The sequence below is a fragment of the Rhinoderma darwinii genome, chromosome 9 (assembly GCF_050947455.1).
Source record: "Rhinoderma darwinii isolate aRhiDar2 chromosome 9, aRhiDar2.hap1, whole genome shotgun sequence".
NCBI lineage: Eukaryota > Metazoa > Chordata > Amphibia > Anura > Rhinodermatidae > Rhinoderma > Rhinoderma darwinii.
In genome coordinates, this window is record NC_134695.1 from 75,265,199 (window position 1) to 75,280,946 (window position 15,748).

Below are 15,748 nucleotides of genomic sequence, written 5' to 3' on the forward strand. Positions count from 1 at the left end.
GTGAAGTTTGCTAATGCTGTGCTCGCCTGTGCTCGTCTCTTGTGCGTGCTGCGCTCGCTTGTGCTCGTCTCTTGTGCGTGCTGTGCTCGCTTGTGCTCGTCTCTTGTGCGTGCTGTGCTCGCTTGTGCTCGTCTCTTGTGCGTGCTGCGCTCGCTTGTGCTCGTCTCTTGTGCGTGCTGCGCTCGCTTGTGCTCGTCTCTTGTGCTCGTCTCTTGTGCTCGTCTCTTGTGCGTGCTGCGCTCGCTTGTGCTCGTCTCTGTGCGTGCTGCGCTCGCTTGTGCTCGTCTCTTGTGCGTGCTGCGCTCGCTTGTGCTCGTCTCTTGTGCGTGCTGCGCTCGCTTGTGCTCGTCTCTTGTGCGTGCTGCGCTCGCTTGTGCTCGTCTCTTGTGCGTGCTGCGCTCGCTTGTGCTCGTCCCTTGTGCGTGCTGCGCTCGCTTGTGCTCGTCCCTTGTGCGTGCTGCGCTCGCTTGTGCTCGTCCTTGTGCGTGCTGCGCTCGCTTGTGCTCGTCTCTTGTGCGTGCTGCGCTCGCTTGTGCTCGTCTCTTGTGCGTGCTGCGCTTGCTTGTGCTCGTCTCTTGTGCGTGCTGCGCTCGCTTGTGCTCGTCCCTTGTGCGTGCTGCGCTCGCTTGTGCTCGTCCCTTGTGCGTGCTGCGCTCGCTTGTGCTCGTCCCTTGTGCGTGCTGCGCTCGCTTGTGCTCGTCCTTGTGCGTGCTGCGCTCGCTTGTGCTCGTCCCTTGTGCGTGCTGCGCTCGCTTGTGCTCGTCCCTTGTGCGTGCTGCGCTCGCTTGTGCTCGTCGCTTGTGCGCGCTGCGCTCGCTTGTGCTCGTCGCTTGTGCGCGCTGCGCTCGCTTGTGCTCGTCGCTTTTGCTCGCCACTTGTGCCTGCTGCGCTCGCTTGTTCTCGTCTCTTGTGCCTGCTGCGCTCGCTTGTGCTCGTCTCTTGTGCGTGCTGCGCTCGTTTGTGCTAGTCTCTTGTCTGTGCTGCTCGCTCAGTGTCTCTGTTTCCTCTGCAGGTGGGATGTTCATAGCTACCGGCAGCACGGATCAAATTATCAGAGTATATTACCTGGGCTCCGGCGAGCCAGAAAAGATCGCAGAACTGGAAGCACATTTGGTAAGATCAGAGTGTTCACTTACGTATAATATCGAGGCTCCTCCCATAATGGCTCCTCCTCTTTATTGAGGCTCCTCCCTCTCCGTCTATGTGCAATAGGTTACTGATAAATCTTTGTATCTCTGGGAGTTTGTTTCTTCTAGTTTAATAACTTCTTTCCTTCCTGCTGAGCTTGTGCTTGTACACAACAACTTATCTGAAAAAGCAAAGCAGCAGTATAAAGCATGAAGGAGAAGCTTTATCACCACCACCCCGAGACTCACCAACCTTTCACCTCTATTAGGTCACCTGTTCGTCCTCCATTGTAAATCAGCTGTAACTTTGGTGCCATGGTCTTGTTTCTTGATTTCCCCAGCTTTAGTTTATTTCAGTCAATGTGAATTTGGTTATTTTTCCTTTTTTATTTTGTTCTTGGAATTTATTGGCAGCAAAATATCCTAAACTCCATTTCCTAACTGTTCCTCTTTATTTGTCTGCAGGATAAGGTGGTTGCTGTTCAGTTCTGTAATAATGGAGAGCGGTGAGTGTCCGTAACGTAACCGTGAGCTGTGTAATGATGATAATCCCAATTATTTATATATGTGTCCGGCCTGTATTATACTCCAGAGCTGCACTCACTATTCTGCTGGTGGAGTCACTGTGTAAATACATTACATTACTTCTCCTGTACTGATGCTGAGTTACATCCTGTATTATACTCCAGAGCTGCCACTCACTATTCTGCTGGTGGAGTCACTGTGTACATACATTACATTACTTATCCTGTACTGATCCTGAGTTACATCCTGTATTATACTCCAGAGCTGCACTCACTATTCTGCTGGTGGAGTCACTGTGTACATACATTACATTACTTCTCCTGTACTGATGCTGAGTTACATCCTGTATTATACTCCAGAGCTGCACTCACTATTCTGCTGGTGGAGTTACTGTGTACATACATTATATTACTTATCCTGTACTGATCCTGAGTTATATCCTGTATTATACTCCAGAGCTGCACTCACTATTCTGCTGGTGAAGTCACTGTGTACATACATTACATTACTTATCCTGAGTTATATCCTGTATTATACTCCAGAGCTGCACTCACTATTCTGCTGGTGGCGTCACTGTGGACATATATTACATTACTTATCCTGTACTGATCCTGAGTTATATCCTGTATTATACTCCAGAGCTGCGCTCACTATTCTGCTGGTAGTCACTGTGTACATACATTACTTATCCTCTACTGATCCTGAGTTACATCCTGTATTATACTCCAGAGCTGCACTCACTATTCTGCTGGCGGAGTCACTGTGTACATACATTACATTACTTATCCTGTACTGATCCTGAGTTATATCTTGTATTATACTCCAGAGCTGCACTCACTATTCTGCTGGTGGAGTCACTGTGTACATACATTACATTACTTATTCTGTACTGATCCTGAGTTACATCCGGTATTATACTCCAGAGCTGCACTCACTATTCTGCTGGTGGAGTCACTGTGTACATACATTACATTACTTATCCTGTACTGATCCTGAGTTACATCCTGTATTATACTCCAGAGCTGCACTCACTATTCTGCTGGGGGAGTCACTGTGTATATACATTACATTACTTATCCTGTACTGATCCTGAGTTACATCCTGTATTATACTCCAGAGCTGCACTCACTATTCTGCTGGTGGAGTCACTGTGTACATACATTACATTACTTATCCTGTACTGATCCTGAGTTACATCCTGTATTATACTCCAGAGCTGCACTCACTATTCTGCTGGTGGAGTCACTGTGTACATACATTACATTACTTATCCTGTACTGATCCTGAGTTACATCCTGTATTATACTCCAGAGCTGCACTCACTATTCTGCTGGTGGAGTCACTGTGTACATACATTACATTACTTATCCTGTACTGATCCTGAGTTACATCCTGTATTATACTCCAGAGCTGCACTCACTATTCTGCTGGTGGAGTCACTGTGTACATACATTACATTACTTATCCTGTACTGATCCTGAGTTACATCCTGTATTATACTCCAGAGCTGCACTCACTATTCTGCTGGTGGAGTCACTGTGTACATACATTACATTACTTCTCCTGTACTGATCCTGAGTTACATCCTGTATTATACTCCAGAGCTGCACTCACTATTCTGCTGGTGGAGTCACTGTGTACATACATTACATTACTTATCCTGTACTGATCCTGAGTTACATCCTGTATTATACTCCAGAGCTGCACTCACTATTCTGCTGGTGGAGTCACTGTGTACATACATTACATTACTTATCCTGTACTGATCCTGAGTTACATCCTGTATTATACTCCAGAGCTGCACTCACTATTCTGCTGGTGGAGTCACTGTATACATACATTACTTATCCTGTACTGATCCTGAGTTACATCCTGTATTATACTCCAGAGCTGCACTCACTATTCTGCTGGTGGAGTCACTCTGTACATACATTACATTACTTATCCTGTACTGATCCTGAGTTACATCCTGTATTATACTCCAGAGCTGCACTCACTATTCTGCTGGTGGAGTCACTGTGTACATACATTACATTACTTATCCTGTACTGATCCTGAGTTACATCCTGTATTATACTCCAGAGCTGCACTCACTATTCTGCTGGTGGAGTCACTGTGTACATACATTACATTACTTCTCCTGTACTGATCCTGAGTTACATCCTGTATTATACTCCAGAGCTGCACTCACTATTCTGCTGGTGGAGTCACTGTGTACATACATTACATTACTTATCCTGTACTGATCCTGAGTTACATCCTGTATTATACTCCAGAGCTGCACTCACTATTCTGCTGGTGGAGTCACTGTGTACATACATTACATTACTTATCCTGTACTGATCCTGAGTTACATCCTGTATTATACTCCAGAGCTGCACTCACTATTCTGCTGGTGGAGTCACTGTATACATACATTACTTATCCTGTACTGATCCTGAGTTACATCCTGTATTATACTCCAGAGCTGCACTCACTATTCTGCTGGTGGAGTCACTGTGTACATACATTACATTACTTATCCTGTACTGATCCTGAGTTACATCCTGTATTATACTCCAGAGCTGCACTCACTATTCTGCTGGTGGAGTCACTGTATATACATTACATTACTTATCCTGTACTGACCCTGAGTTACATCCTGTATTATACTCCAGAGCTGCACTCACTATTCTGCTGGTGGAGTCACTGTGTACATACATTACATTACTGATCCTGAGTTACTGATCCTGAGTTATATCCTGTATTATACTCCAGAGCTGCACTCACTATTAATGCACGTGTGGGGGCAGAATTAGGTCACGATAGGTTTTCAGTCTTGGATGTAAGTAATCCTGAAAAGGGTTTAAAACAGATTGTTGAGGAGTTCTTCATTATATTCATTCTGTCATATGGTGTCTGAGTCCCCGGTGACGGCGCGCGGCTATTTCCCCCCGGGCTGATGCTGCGTTCTCTCTGGCGGGAGGATCCCTGGCTTGGCGCTGCCACCATCTGTCCGTATCAGTCAGATTTTCTGGGTCTCCTCCTGCTGCTGTCATGTGGACCCTGGAATTATCCGCCACTTGTACAGTGTCAGTAGTGCGGCGCTGCGATATAATGCACCTGCCCCTCGCGGCGCTGCAGTCATAGGGAAATAACCGGCAGAATTGCCGCGTGGAAATTCATGATCAGCACAACGGTCACGCTTATCAGGGTGGTCGCCGCTTTAACCCTTAGGTCGGCACTACATACCGGAGCTGATTTTATATTCATAGCGGACAAGAAGCAGATCATGGTGCGCTGGTACTTGTGGTGCAGCTCTCGGAGTATGCGTGAGCTCCATTGACATTGTCAGACTAATCATCTTCTTGGGCTCAGTTTGAGTTTTTCTATGTGCGGCACAAATAATGGGGGTGTGGGGGCTCAGTAATAGGAGTTACGAGGAGTGTCTACACTGAACAACCTCTATCCATGTCAGGAGAGAGGGAGACGAGGGGTGAACTGTACATGTACGCGGACCTTCGTCTCCGTCCCGTGCCGCCTGCTCGCACTGCTTGTGACATGACTGTGGTTTCCCTCCTGCAGATTGAGCTTTGTCAGTGGCAGCAGAGATGGGACCGCGCGGCTCTGGCAGTATCAGCAGCAGGAATGGAGGATGATTGTGCTGGACATGAGCGCCAGGATGGCCGGGTAAGAGGCGCCGCTGCTCAGGCTCTATTACTGCAGACTAAGTAGAGGCCTCAGATCATCAATCTGTACATTATATTCACAGGAACAATGTATCGAGCGCGGAGGACAAAGCGACCAAGTTAAAGGTGACCATGGTGGCCTGGGACCGATCCGATACAACGGTCATCATCGCCGTCAATAACTTCCTGTTAAAAGTGTGGAATTCCCATAGTGGACAACTCCTCCACGTGTTATCTGTGAGTATCCTATTATAACAGAGCTCACCTCTTCTAATATGTAAAGCCCAACTCCACCTCTGATCACAGAGTATATCATCTACATGATCAGCGGAGTCACTGTGTACATACATTACATTACTTATCCTGTACTGATCCTGAGTTATATCCTGTATTATACTCCGGAGCTGCACTCACTATTCTGCTGGTGGGGTCACTGTATACATACATTACATTACTTATCCTGTACTGATCCTGAGTTATATCCTGTATTATATCTCCAGAGCTGCACTCACTATTCTGCTGGTGGAGTCACTGTGTACATACATTACATATCCTGTACTGATCCTGAGTTACATCCTGTATTATACTCCAGAGCTGTACTCACTATTCTGCTGGTGGAGTCACTGTGTACATACATTCCATTACTTACCCTGTACTGATCCTGAGTTATATCCTGTATTATACTCCAGAGCTGCACTCACTATTCTGCTGGTGGAGTCACTGTGTACATACATTACATTACTTATCCTGTACTGATCCTGCGTTACATCCTGTATTATACTCCAGAGCTGCACTCACTATTCTGCTGGTGGAGTCACTGTACATACATTACTTATCCTGTATTGATCCTGAGTTATATCCTGTATTATACTCCAGAGCTGAACTCACTATTCTGCTGGTGGAGTCACTGTGTACATACATTACATTACTTATCCTGTACTGATCCTGAGTTATATCCTGTATTATACTCCAGAGCTGCACTCACTATTCTGCTGGTGGAGTCACTGTGTACATACATTACATTACTTATCCTGTACTGATCCTGAGTTATATCCTGTATTATACTCCAGAGCTGCACTCACTATTCTGCTGGTGGAGTCACTGTGTACATACATTACATTACTTATCCTGCACTGATCCTGAGTTACATCCTGTATTATACTCCAGAGCTGCACTCACTATTCTGCTGGTGGAGTCACTGTGTACATACATTACTTATCCTGTACTGACCCTGAGTTACATCCTGTATTATACTCCAGAGCTGCACTCACTATTCTGCTGGTGGAGTCACTGTGTACATACATTACATTACTTATCCTGTACTGATCCTGAGTTACATCCTGTATTATACTCCAGAGCTGCACTCACTATTCTGCTGGTGGAGTCACTGTGTACATACATTACATTACTTATCCTGTACTGATCCTGAGTTATATCCTGTATTATACTCCAGAGCTGCACTCACTATTCTGCTGGTGAAGTCACTGTGTACATACATTACTTATCCTGTACTGATCCTGAGTTACATCCTGTATTATACTCCAGAGCTGCACTCACTATTCTGCTGGTGGAGTCACTGTGTACATACATTACATTACTTATCCTGTACTGATCCTGAGTTATATCCTGTATTATACTCCAGAGCTGCACTCACTATTCTGCTGGTGAAGTCACTGTGTACATACATTACTTATCCTGTACTGATCCTGAGTTACATCCTGTATTATACTCCAGAGCTGCACTCACTATTCTGCTGGTGGAGTCACTGTGTACATACATTACATTACTTATCCTGTACTGATCCTGAGTTACATCCTGTATTATACTCCAGAGCTGCACTCACTATTCTGCTGGTGGAGTCACTGTGTACATACATTACATTACTTATCCTATACTGATCCTGAGTTATATCCTGTATTATACTCCAGAGCTGCACTCACTATTCTGCTGGAGGAGTCACTGTGTACATACGTTACATTACTTATCCTGTACTGGTCCTGAGTTACATCCTGTATTATACTCCAGAGCTGCACTCACTATTCTGCTGGTGGAGTCACTGTGTACATACATTACATTACTTATCCTGTACTGATCCAGAGTTACATCCTGTATTATACTCCAGAGCTGCACTCACTATTCTGCTGGTGGAGTCACTGTGTACATACATTACATTACTTATCCTGTACTGATCCTGAGTTATATCCTGTATTATACTCCAGAGCTGCACTCACTATTCTGCTGGTGGACTCACTGTGTACATACATTACATTACTTATCCTGTACTGATCCTGAGTTATATCCTGTATTATACTCCAGAGCTGCACTCACTATTCTGCTGGTGAAGTCACTGTGTACATACATTACTTATCCTGTACTGATCCTGAGTTACATCCTGTATTATACTCCAGAGCTGCACTCACTATTCTGCTGGTGGAGTCACTGTGTACATACATTACATTACTTATCCTGTACTGATCCTGAGTTACATCCTGTATTATACTCCAGAGCTGCACTCACTATTCTGCTGGTGGAGTCACTGTGTACATACATTACATTACTTATCCTATACTGATCCTGAGTTATATCCTGTATTATACTCCAGAGCTGCACTCACTATTCTGCTGGAGGAGTCACTGTGTACATACGTTACATTACTTATCCTGTACTGGTCCTGAGTTACATCCTGTATTATACTCCAGAGCTGCACTCACTATTCTGCTGGTGGAGTCACTGTGTACATACATTACATTACTTATCCTGTACTGATCCTGAGTTATATCCTGTATTATACTCCAGAGCTGCACTCACTATTCTGCTGGTGGACTCACTGTGTACATACATTACATTACTTATCCTGTACTGATCCTGAGTTACATCCTGTATTATACTCCAGAGCTGCACTCACTATTCTGCTGGTGGAGTCACTGTGTACATACATTACATTACTTATCCTGTACTGATCCTGAGTTACATCCTGTATTATACTCCAGAGCTGCACTCACTATTCTGCTGGTGGAGTCACTGTGTATTACTACGCTGCTCCTGCTTGTTCAGCGTCTGTACAGATCTTACTGGTGATTCGCTTTCTGGGAAGATGCAGCGTTGTGTAAACCTTATTAGACGAGTATCTGTTTGGCTTCTTTTCTTCAGTTTATTGTTATTCATCGTTCTGTAATGTTCTAGAACTTTCTGATGGTCTTTGTCTCTTTCGTCTCTTCTGTCGTTGTTCTGCCGCAGCATAAACCTTTCTTCTGTCTTAGATTTTAGGTGGATAGCTGTTACCTGAACTGATACATTGTAACAAGCCTAGCAGCTGTAAGAAGGATTAGGTCAGGATGAGTCATCATCCCCTTTATGTTGTCAATGATTTTTTCCTATTTACGTGACATCAAGCAGAGATCTTGAAATGATCAGGCATTGGTATGATGAGTGGTCTGATTGTGTTGCCTTGTCTCTGCAGGGTCACGATGACGAGGTGTTTGTTCTGGAAGCGCACCCCTTTGACTCCAGGATCCTTCTCTCCGCCGGACATGATGGGAATATTTTTATCTGGGATCTGGAGAACGGAACAAAGATCCGCAATTATTTCAACATGGTAAGAAAATGACTGAGGTGTCGTTCTTATTTTTTGGCGTTTGTGTCCTGGATGGATCGGTGCCCGGCACAGACGAGTATTCCTAGGTTTGGGCTGTGGAGTAAGAAGAGCAGCGAGCCGCAGGTTCTTTTTCCTCCGGTTTTAGGACCGCTTGACGCCACAGAAGGATTCTCCGTAAATAAAGTCGAATCTGTGTACAATGAAAGACTCAAATTACTGTTCAATAGATGTTGTGCTTCTACTAATCACTTTTTTTTTTTTTTCAAGATCTGTGCTTGCAGTCAGTGAACTTCTCACAGCTGAAGCTTTTGTTCTTTCCAGTCTAGACAATCCCCAGAGATAAACAGCCTGGATTCCACACTTGATACATTTTGTCTGCACTGACACATTGTAACAGACTATGAGTCTGGAGTCCACGCTCATTCAATCACAGAGGATTGACTAGATTGGATACAACTGTAACAAATGTCATCTGTGAGACGAATTATATCTGTATTTTCAGTGTTTTTATTCTGCAAGCAGAGATCTTGAAGATGGTGAGTAATTGATGTTTAGTCCTTTTTTATTGTGTGGAATCAGAATCTCTGCTCGTTACAAGTAAAAACCAGGACCGTAACGAACCTGCAGAACTGTGATGAAGTGGGGATCTCTGCAGGGGTCGTGAGACAGGACTCTTAACTCACATCTCTGCCTGTCCCGTCACATCTCTGCCTGTCCCATAACAACTCTGCCTGTCCCGTACCATCTCTGCCTGTCCCGTACCATCTCTGCCTGTCCCGTACCATCTCTGCCTGTCCCGTACCATCTCTGCGGGTCCCGTAACAACTCTGCCTGTCCCGCAACATCTCTGCCTGTCCCGCAACATCTCTGCCTGTCCCGCAACATCTCTGCCTGTCCCGCAACATCTCTGCCTGTCCCGCAACATCTCTGCCGGTCCCGCAACATCTCTGCCGGTCCCGTACCATCTGAAGGGGCAGAGAATTGCTCAACATACAATCCCCTAATATAATAAAGCGTCTCCAGAACATTACATCAGTGTAGATCTTGGGGGATGGTCCCTTCCCGCCTCCTACCAGCGGCCCCTTCCCAGCCCCTCCGGCTCTTGCCCCGCTGTACTTGTGTCTGTTGTGTGATATTGTAACGCTGTTCTCTATTCCAGATTGAAGGTCAGGGACACGGCGCGGTGTTTGACTGCAAGTTCTCACCTGACGGGCAGCACTTCGCCTGCACAGACTCCCACGGGCACCTCCTGCTGTTTGGTTTTGGGTGCAGTAAAGGTTATGAGAAGGTGAGCGCTGTGAACATGACCGCAAATAACGTACAACCGGGATCCCGTCACCGCGCAACTTCTGTATAGCGAGAAACCAAATCCAGAAAAGATAATGTCCTGATCTCTGGGGGGGGGGGGGGGGGGTACAAGAATCCGGGTCCGTTTTTGTAGGATTTGCCATAAATGTTTGTGAGGAGCCGTCGCTGTCCTGAGCACTTGGTCTGTGACCGCCGCTGGCAGGGAGGCTGGACCGGTCACATGTGGGGCTCGTTATCCATTAAGGGACTCCTGTTACTTAACAATGGCTTGTAGTCCCGGTCGGTCCCTTCACGTTTCAGAATATGACGGGGGAGGGGTCTGTCTGTGTCCGCTGTAATTCTCTGTGTTCTGCCCGCAGATCCCTGAACAAATGTTCTTTCACACCGACTTCCGTCCGCTGATTCGAGACGCCAATAACTACGTCCTGGATGAACAGACCCAGCAGGCCCCGCACCTCATGCCGCCTCCATTCCTGGTGGACGTTGATGGAAATCCACATCCTACCCGCTGCCAGCGTCTGGTGCCCGGGAGGGAGAACTGCAAGGACGAACAACTGATCCCGCAGCTCGGATACATATCAAACGGTACCAACCCCTGTGGTGTCTCCCAGACCCTCATACGTTTCTGGTGATTTTCTGAGGCGCAGACATTTGGGGTTCATGTATTATTCGTGTCAGGTGCAGCCGGTCAGGTCTTCATTGTGGCGCTGCTGATCATGGCGGCCGCAGGGAGGAGCCTGTCGTGTAGACGCCTCGAGTACCTGCTGTCATGACATGATCCATTGGCTGCAATATATTTTGTGACTTCTCTACGGGGCTTAATTTGACCCCTGAGCCCCCAGCGAGTGTAGATCTGAGCCCTGGGCGATCGCCCCCCCTTGAGTCGTCACATCGGGGGGCAGTCATACTCATGTATTTATCCTTCTCCCTGATCAGGTAACGGAGACGTGGTGGAGCAGGTCATCGGGCAGCAGACGCTCAGTCACGAGGAGAGCCTCCTGGACGGCCTCATCCGCGTCCTGCAGAGAGAACAAGACCAGAGGCTCACGGAGGACGACCAACCCGAGGACCATCCCGAGGACCATCCCGAGGACCACCCTCCGTATAACCGGGCCGACTCCAGCGGTGGATGTGAGTGGTTATTCTCTTTCTTGGCATAACCAGAAATGCGTCAGACGGCGTCCACCATGTGCGGCACATCCGTGCGTCTGCTCCGCTGCGTTTACAGAGTAACATCGTTTTTATGTAGATTTCGTTCTTTAATTGGTATAAACGACTGTCTCTTAGCATTACATGCGCTGCGGCTGTCAGGGGGTGCGTTACAATGTTCTGGGCCTGTCGGGTGGTGCGTTACAATGTTCTGGGCCTGTCAGGGGGTGCGTTACAATGTTCTGGGCCTGTCAGGGGGTGCGTTACAATGTTCTGGGCCTGTCAGGGGGTGCGTTACAATGTTCTGGGCCTGTCGGGTGGTGCGTTACAATGTTCTGGGCCTGTCAGGGGGTGCGTTACAATGTTCTGGGCCTGTCAGGGGGTGCGTTACAATGTTCTGGGCCTGTCAGGGGGTGCGTTACAATGTTCTGGGCCTGTCAGGGGGTGCGTTACAATGCGCTGCGCCTGTCAGGGGGTGCGTTACAATGTTCTGGGCCTGTCAGGGGGTGCGTTACAATGCGCAGGGCCTGTCAGGGGGTGCGTTACAATGTTCTGGGCCTGTCGGGGGTGCGTTACAATGTTCTGGGCCTGTCAGGGGGGTACGTTACAATGCGCTGGGCCTGTCGGGGTGCGTTACAATGCGCTGGGCCTGCAGTCAATAACTGGGACCCCCCTGGACACCTCCATATCTGCTCAGGACGACCATTCACTGCCTGAAAGCTGAAACTCCTGCAGAACTCCTTTATGTCAGCGGGGTTTATCTGGTTTGGCTTTGTGGTGATGGCCCCCCCAGTGACCAGCTGACCGCACAGGCCCCCCCCAGTGACCAGCTGACCGCACAGGCCCCCCCCAGTGACCAGCTGACCGCACAGGCCCCCCCCCAGTGACCAGCTGACCTCACAGGCCCCCCCCAGTGACCAGCTGACCGCACAGGCCCCCCCCCAGTGACCAGCTGACCTCACAGGCCCCCCCCAGTGACCAGCTGACCTCACAGGCCCCCCCCAGTGACCAGCTGACCGCACAGGCCCCCCCCCCAGTGACCAGCTGACCGCACAGGCCCCCCCCCAGTGACCAGCTGACCGCACAGGCCCCCCCAGTGACCAGCTGACCGCACAGGCCCCCCCAGGTGTTACCCTACCCAATCACCTGTCGTTGGCTGGGAAGCCCTGAACTCAATTCTTGTTTGCCAAAGGAGCAGCATTAAAGGGGAGCTCCGCTGTGGACTCCATTTTTTGTTAGCGGAGCCTATTCCTGTTAAGCTGTTCGCAGGGCGTCTCTGCTGGGACCCCACTGATCAGCCGTAACTTGTATGGGAATCTGGTGACACGTGTTCCGTTACCCCTGGAGGAATGATGCGTTATACGGTCCCCCTAGAGATCTATGGGCTCCTCACCTAATGCACTGACTTCCCGGCTCCTCCAGAGGGAGACACTGTCATTGCTACTTTCCTCGCACCTCGGTCTCCGAACACGGTATTTACATGGGGGTTTCCTAGACCAAACAACCAATAGAAATGGTGCATTGAATTCTTTGAGCCTTTCACTAATTCCCCTAGATGCTCCTGTTCCTCCAGTGAGACAGAAGCTCTTTGCAGCGCCCCCCACTCTGCTTTATATTGGGGAAACCCCTTTTATCTCAGAGTTCCCCATTTTTTCAAGATTTATAGTTAAGGATGTATTTGAGTTTTTGGCTGTGCTCAGGGGATAGAATGACCTGCAGAATAATGACCCACCACCGGATCGGGTGCGCTGTCATGTAAGCTGGTACTCCGGGTCTGGTGCGTTGTCGTGTAAGCTGGTACTCCGGATCTGGTGCGTTGTCGTGTAAGCGGGTACTCCGGATCTGGTGCGCTGTCGTGTAAGCTGGTACTCCGGATCGGGTGCGTTGTCGTGTAAGCTGGTACTCCGGATCTGGTGCGTTGTCGTGTAAGCGGGTACTCCGGATCTGGTGCGCTGTCGTGTAAGCTGGTACTCCGGATCGGGTGCGTTGTCGTGTAAGCTGGTACTCCGGATCGGGTGCGTTGTCGTGTAAGCTGGTACTCCGGGTCTGGTGCGTTGTCGTGTAAGCTGGTACTCCGGGTCTGGTGCGCTGTCGTGTAAGCTGGTACTCCGGGTCTGGTGCGCTGTCGTGTAAGATGGTACTCCGGGTCTGGTGCGTTGTCGTGTAAGCTGGTACTCCTGATCGGGTGCGTTGTCATGTAAGCGGGTACTCAAGGTCTGGTGCGCTGTCGTGTAAGCTGGTACTCCGGGTCTGGTGCGTTGTCGTGTAAGCTGGTACTCCGGATCGGCTGCGTTGTCGTCTAAGCTGGTACTCCGGGTCTGGTGCGTTGTCGTGTAAGCTGGTACTCCGGGTCGGGTGCGTTGTCGTGTAAGCTGGTACTCCGGGTCTGGTGCGCTGTCGTGTAAGCTGGTACTCAGGGTCTGGTGCGCTGTCGTGTAAGATGGTACTCCGGGTCTGGTGCGTTGTCGTGTAAGCTGGTACTCCGGGTCTGGTGCGTTGTCGTGTAAGCTGGTACTCAGGATCTGGTGCGTTGTCGTGTAAGCTGGTACTCCGGGTCTGGTGCGTTGTCGTGTAAGCGGGTACTCCGGATCTGGTGCGTTGTCGTGTAAGCTGGTACTCCGGGTCTGGTGCGTTGTCGTGTAAGCTGGTACTCAGGATCTGGTGCGTTGTCGTGTAAGCTGGTACTCCGGGTCTGGTGCGTTGTCGTGTAAGCGGGTACTCCGGATCGGGTGCGTTGTCGTGTAAGCTGGTACTCCGGGTCTGGTGAGTTGTCGTGTAAGCTGGTACTCCGGGTCTGGTGCGTTGTCATGTAAGCTGGTACTCCGGGTCTGGTGCGTTGTCGTGTAAGCGGGTACTCCGGATCCGGTGCGCTGTCGTGTAAGCTGGTACTCCGGGTCTGGTGCGTTGTCGTGTAAGCTGGTACTCCGGGTCTGGTGCGTTGTCATGTAAGCTGGTACTCCGGATCTGGTGCGTTGTCATGTAAGCTGGTACTCCGGATCTGGTGCGCTGTCGTGTAAGCTGGTACTCCGGATCTGGTGCGTTGTCGTGTAAGCTGGTACTCCGGGTCTGGTGCGTTGTCGTGTAAGCTGGTACTCCGGGTCTGGTGCGTTGTCGTGTAAGCTGGTACTCCGGATCTGGTGCGTTGTCGTGTAAGCTGGTACTCCGGATCTGGTGCGTTGTCGTGTAAGCTGGTACTCCGGATCTGGTGCGTTGTCGTGTAAGCTGGTACTCCGGGTCTGGTGCGTTGTCGTGTAAGCTGGTACTCCGGATCTGGTGCGTTGTCCTGTAAGCTGGTACTCCGGGTCTGGTGCGTTGTCCTGTAAGCTGGTACTCCGGGTCTGGTGCGCTGTCATGTAAGCTGGTACTCCGGGTCTGGTGCGTTGTCGTGTAAGCTGGTACTCCGGATCTGGTGCGTTGTCGTGTAAGCTGGTACTCCGGATCTGGTGCGTTGTCATGTAAGCTGGTACTCCGGGTCTGGTGCGTTGTCGTGTAAGCTGGTACTCCGGATCTGGTGCGTTGTCCTGTAAGCTGGTACTCCGGATCTGGTGCGTTGTCATGTAAGCTGGTACTCCGGGTCTGGTGCGTTGTCGTGTAAGCTGGTACTCCGGATCTGGTGCGTTGTCCTGTAAGCTGGTACTCCGGGTCTGGTGCGCTGTCATGTAAGCTGGTACTCCGGATCTGGTGCGTTGTCGTGTAAGCTGGTACTCGGGGTCCGGTGCGTTGTTGCTCAGGCGGCGGCCGGTTAATGACTTCTGCTGATTCCACGTATGTTACTTGAGGCGTCCTCTTGTTCTAGTCCTTCGGCTACAGTGATTATTTGAGCTTGTGGACACGGCTTAGGTAACATTGTTGTTCTCCTATATTCAGCTTTTTGTTTGTTTCAGTTGTGAGGAGTCAGAGCCTGGATCTGTCATCACCACCTAATGTCGGCCTACTCCGCAGTGGACAGATTGAAGGAGTCCGCCAAATGCATGACAACGCCCCGCGAAGTCAGATGGCAACCGAGCGAGATCTTATCGCATGGAGGAGGAGGGTGGTGGTGAATGAGTTACATCCCGGTGTCAGCAGGTAAAATTGTTTGGGGTCACACAGCAACCTATGGGAGATCAGACCTATATTGGTCACGGTGGGTCCCTGTGCTTCTATTTTACGCATTATGTATAGAATTAACCTAATTAAACAGCATAGTCGCTGTATTATCCTCCAGAGCTGCGCTCACTATTCTGCCGGTGGTCACTGTGTACATACATGACATTGCTTATCCTGCACTGATCCTGAGTTACATCCTGTATTATACTCCAGAGCTGCGCTCACTATTCTGCTGGTGGAGTCACTGTGTACATACATTACATTACTTATCCTGTACTGATCCTGAG

The 15,748-nt window shown here is 49.2% G+C and overlaps 2 protein-coding genes across 3 annotated transcripts in view; both read left to right on the forward strand.

Annotated features, from left to right (window-relative positions):
- LMO1 (LIM domain only 1) overlaps positions 1–15,748 on the forward strand; it is a 230,695-nt gene that overhangs the window by 96,988 nt on the left and 117,959 nt on the right. The gene's annotated exons all lie outside the window — the stretch shown is intronic.
- The window catches only part of BRWD3 (bromodomain and WD repeat domain containing 3), an 82,476-nt gene that overhangs the window by 42,957 nt on the left and 23,771 nt on the right, over positions 1–15,748 (forward strand). The window contains exons 10-18 of the mRNA XM_075837297.1: positions 993–1,113; positions 1,593–1,633; positions 5,217–5,321; positions 5,404–5,557; positions 8,781–8,915; positions 10,075–10,203; positions 10,583–10,808; positions 11,160–11,354; positions 15,257–15,440. Of these exons, the coding sequence (XP_075693412.1) occupies positions 993–1,113; positions 1,593–1,633; positions 5,217–5,321; positions 5,404–5,557; positions 8,781–8,915; positions 10,075–10,203; positions 10,583–10,808; positions 11,160–11,354; positions 15,257–15,440 (1,290 nt within the window). The remainder of the gene's footprint in view (positions 1–992; positions 1,114–1,592; positions 1,634–5,216; positions 5,322–5,403; positions 5,558–8,780; positions 8,916–10,074; positions 10,204–10,582; positions 10,809–11,159; positions 11,355–15,256; positions 15,441–15,748) is intronic.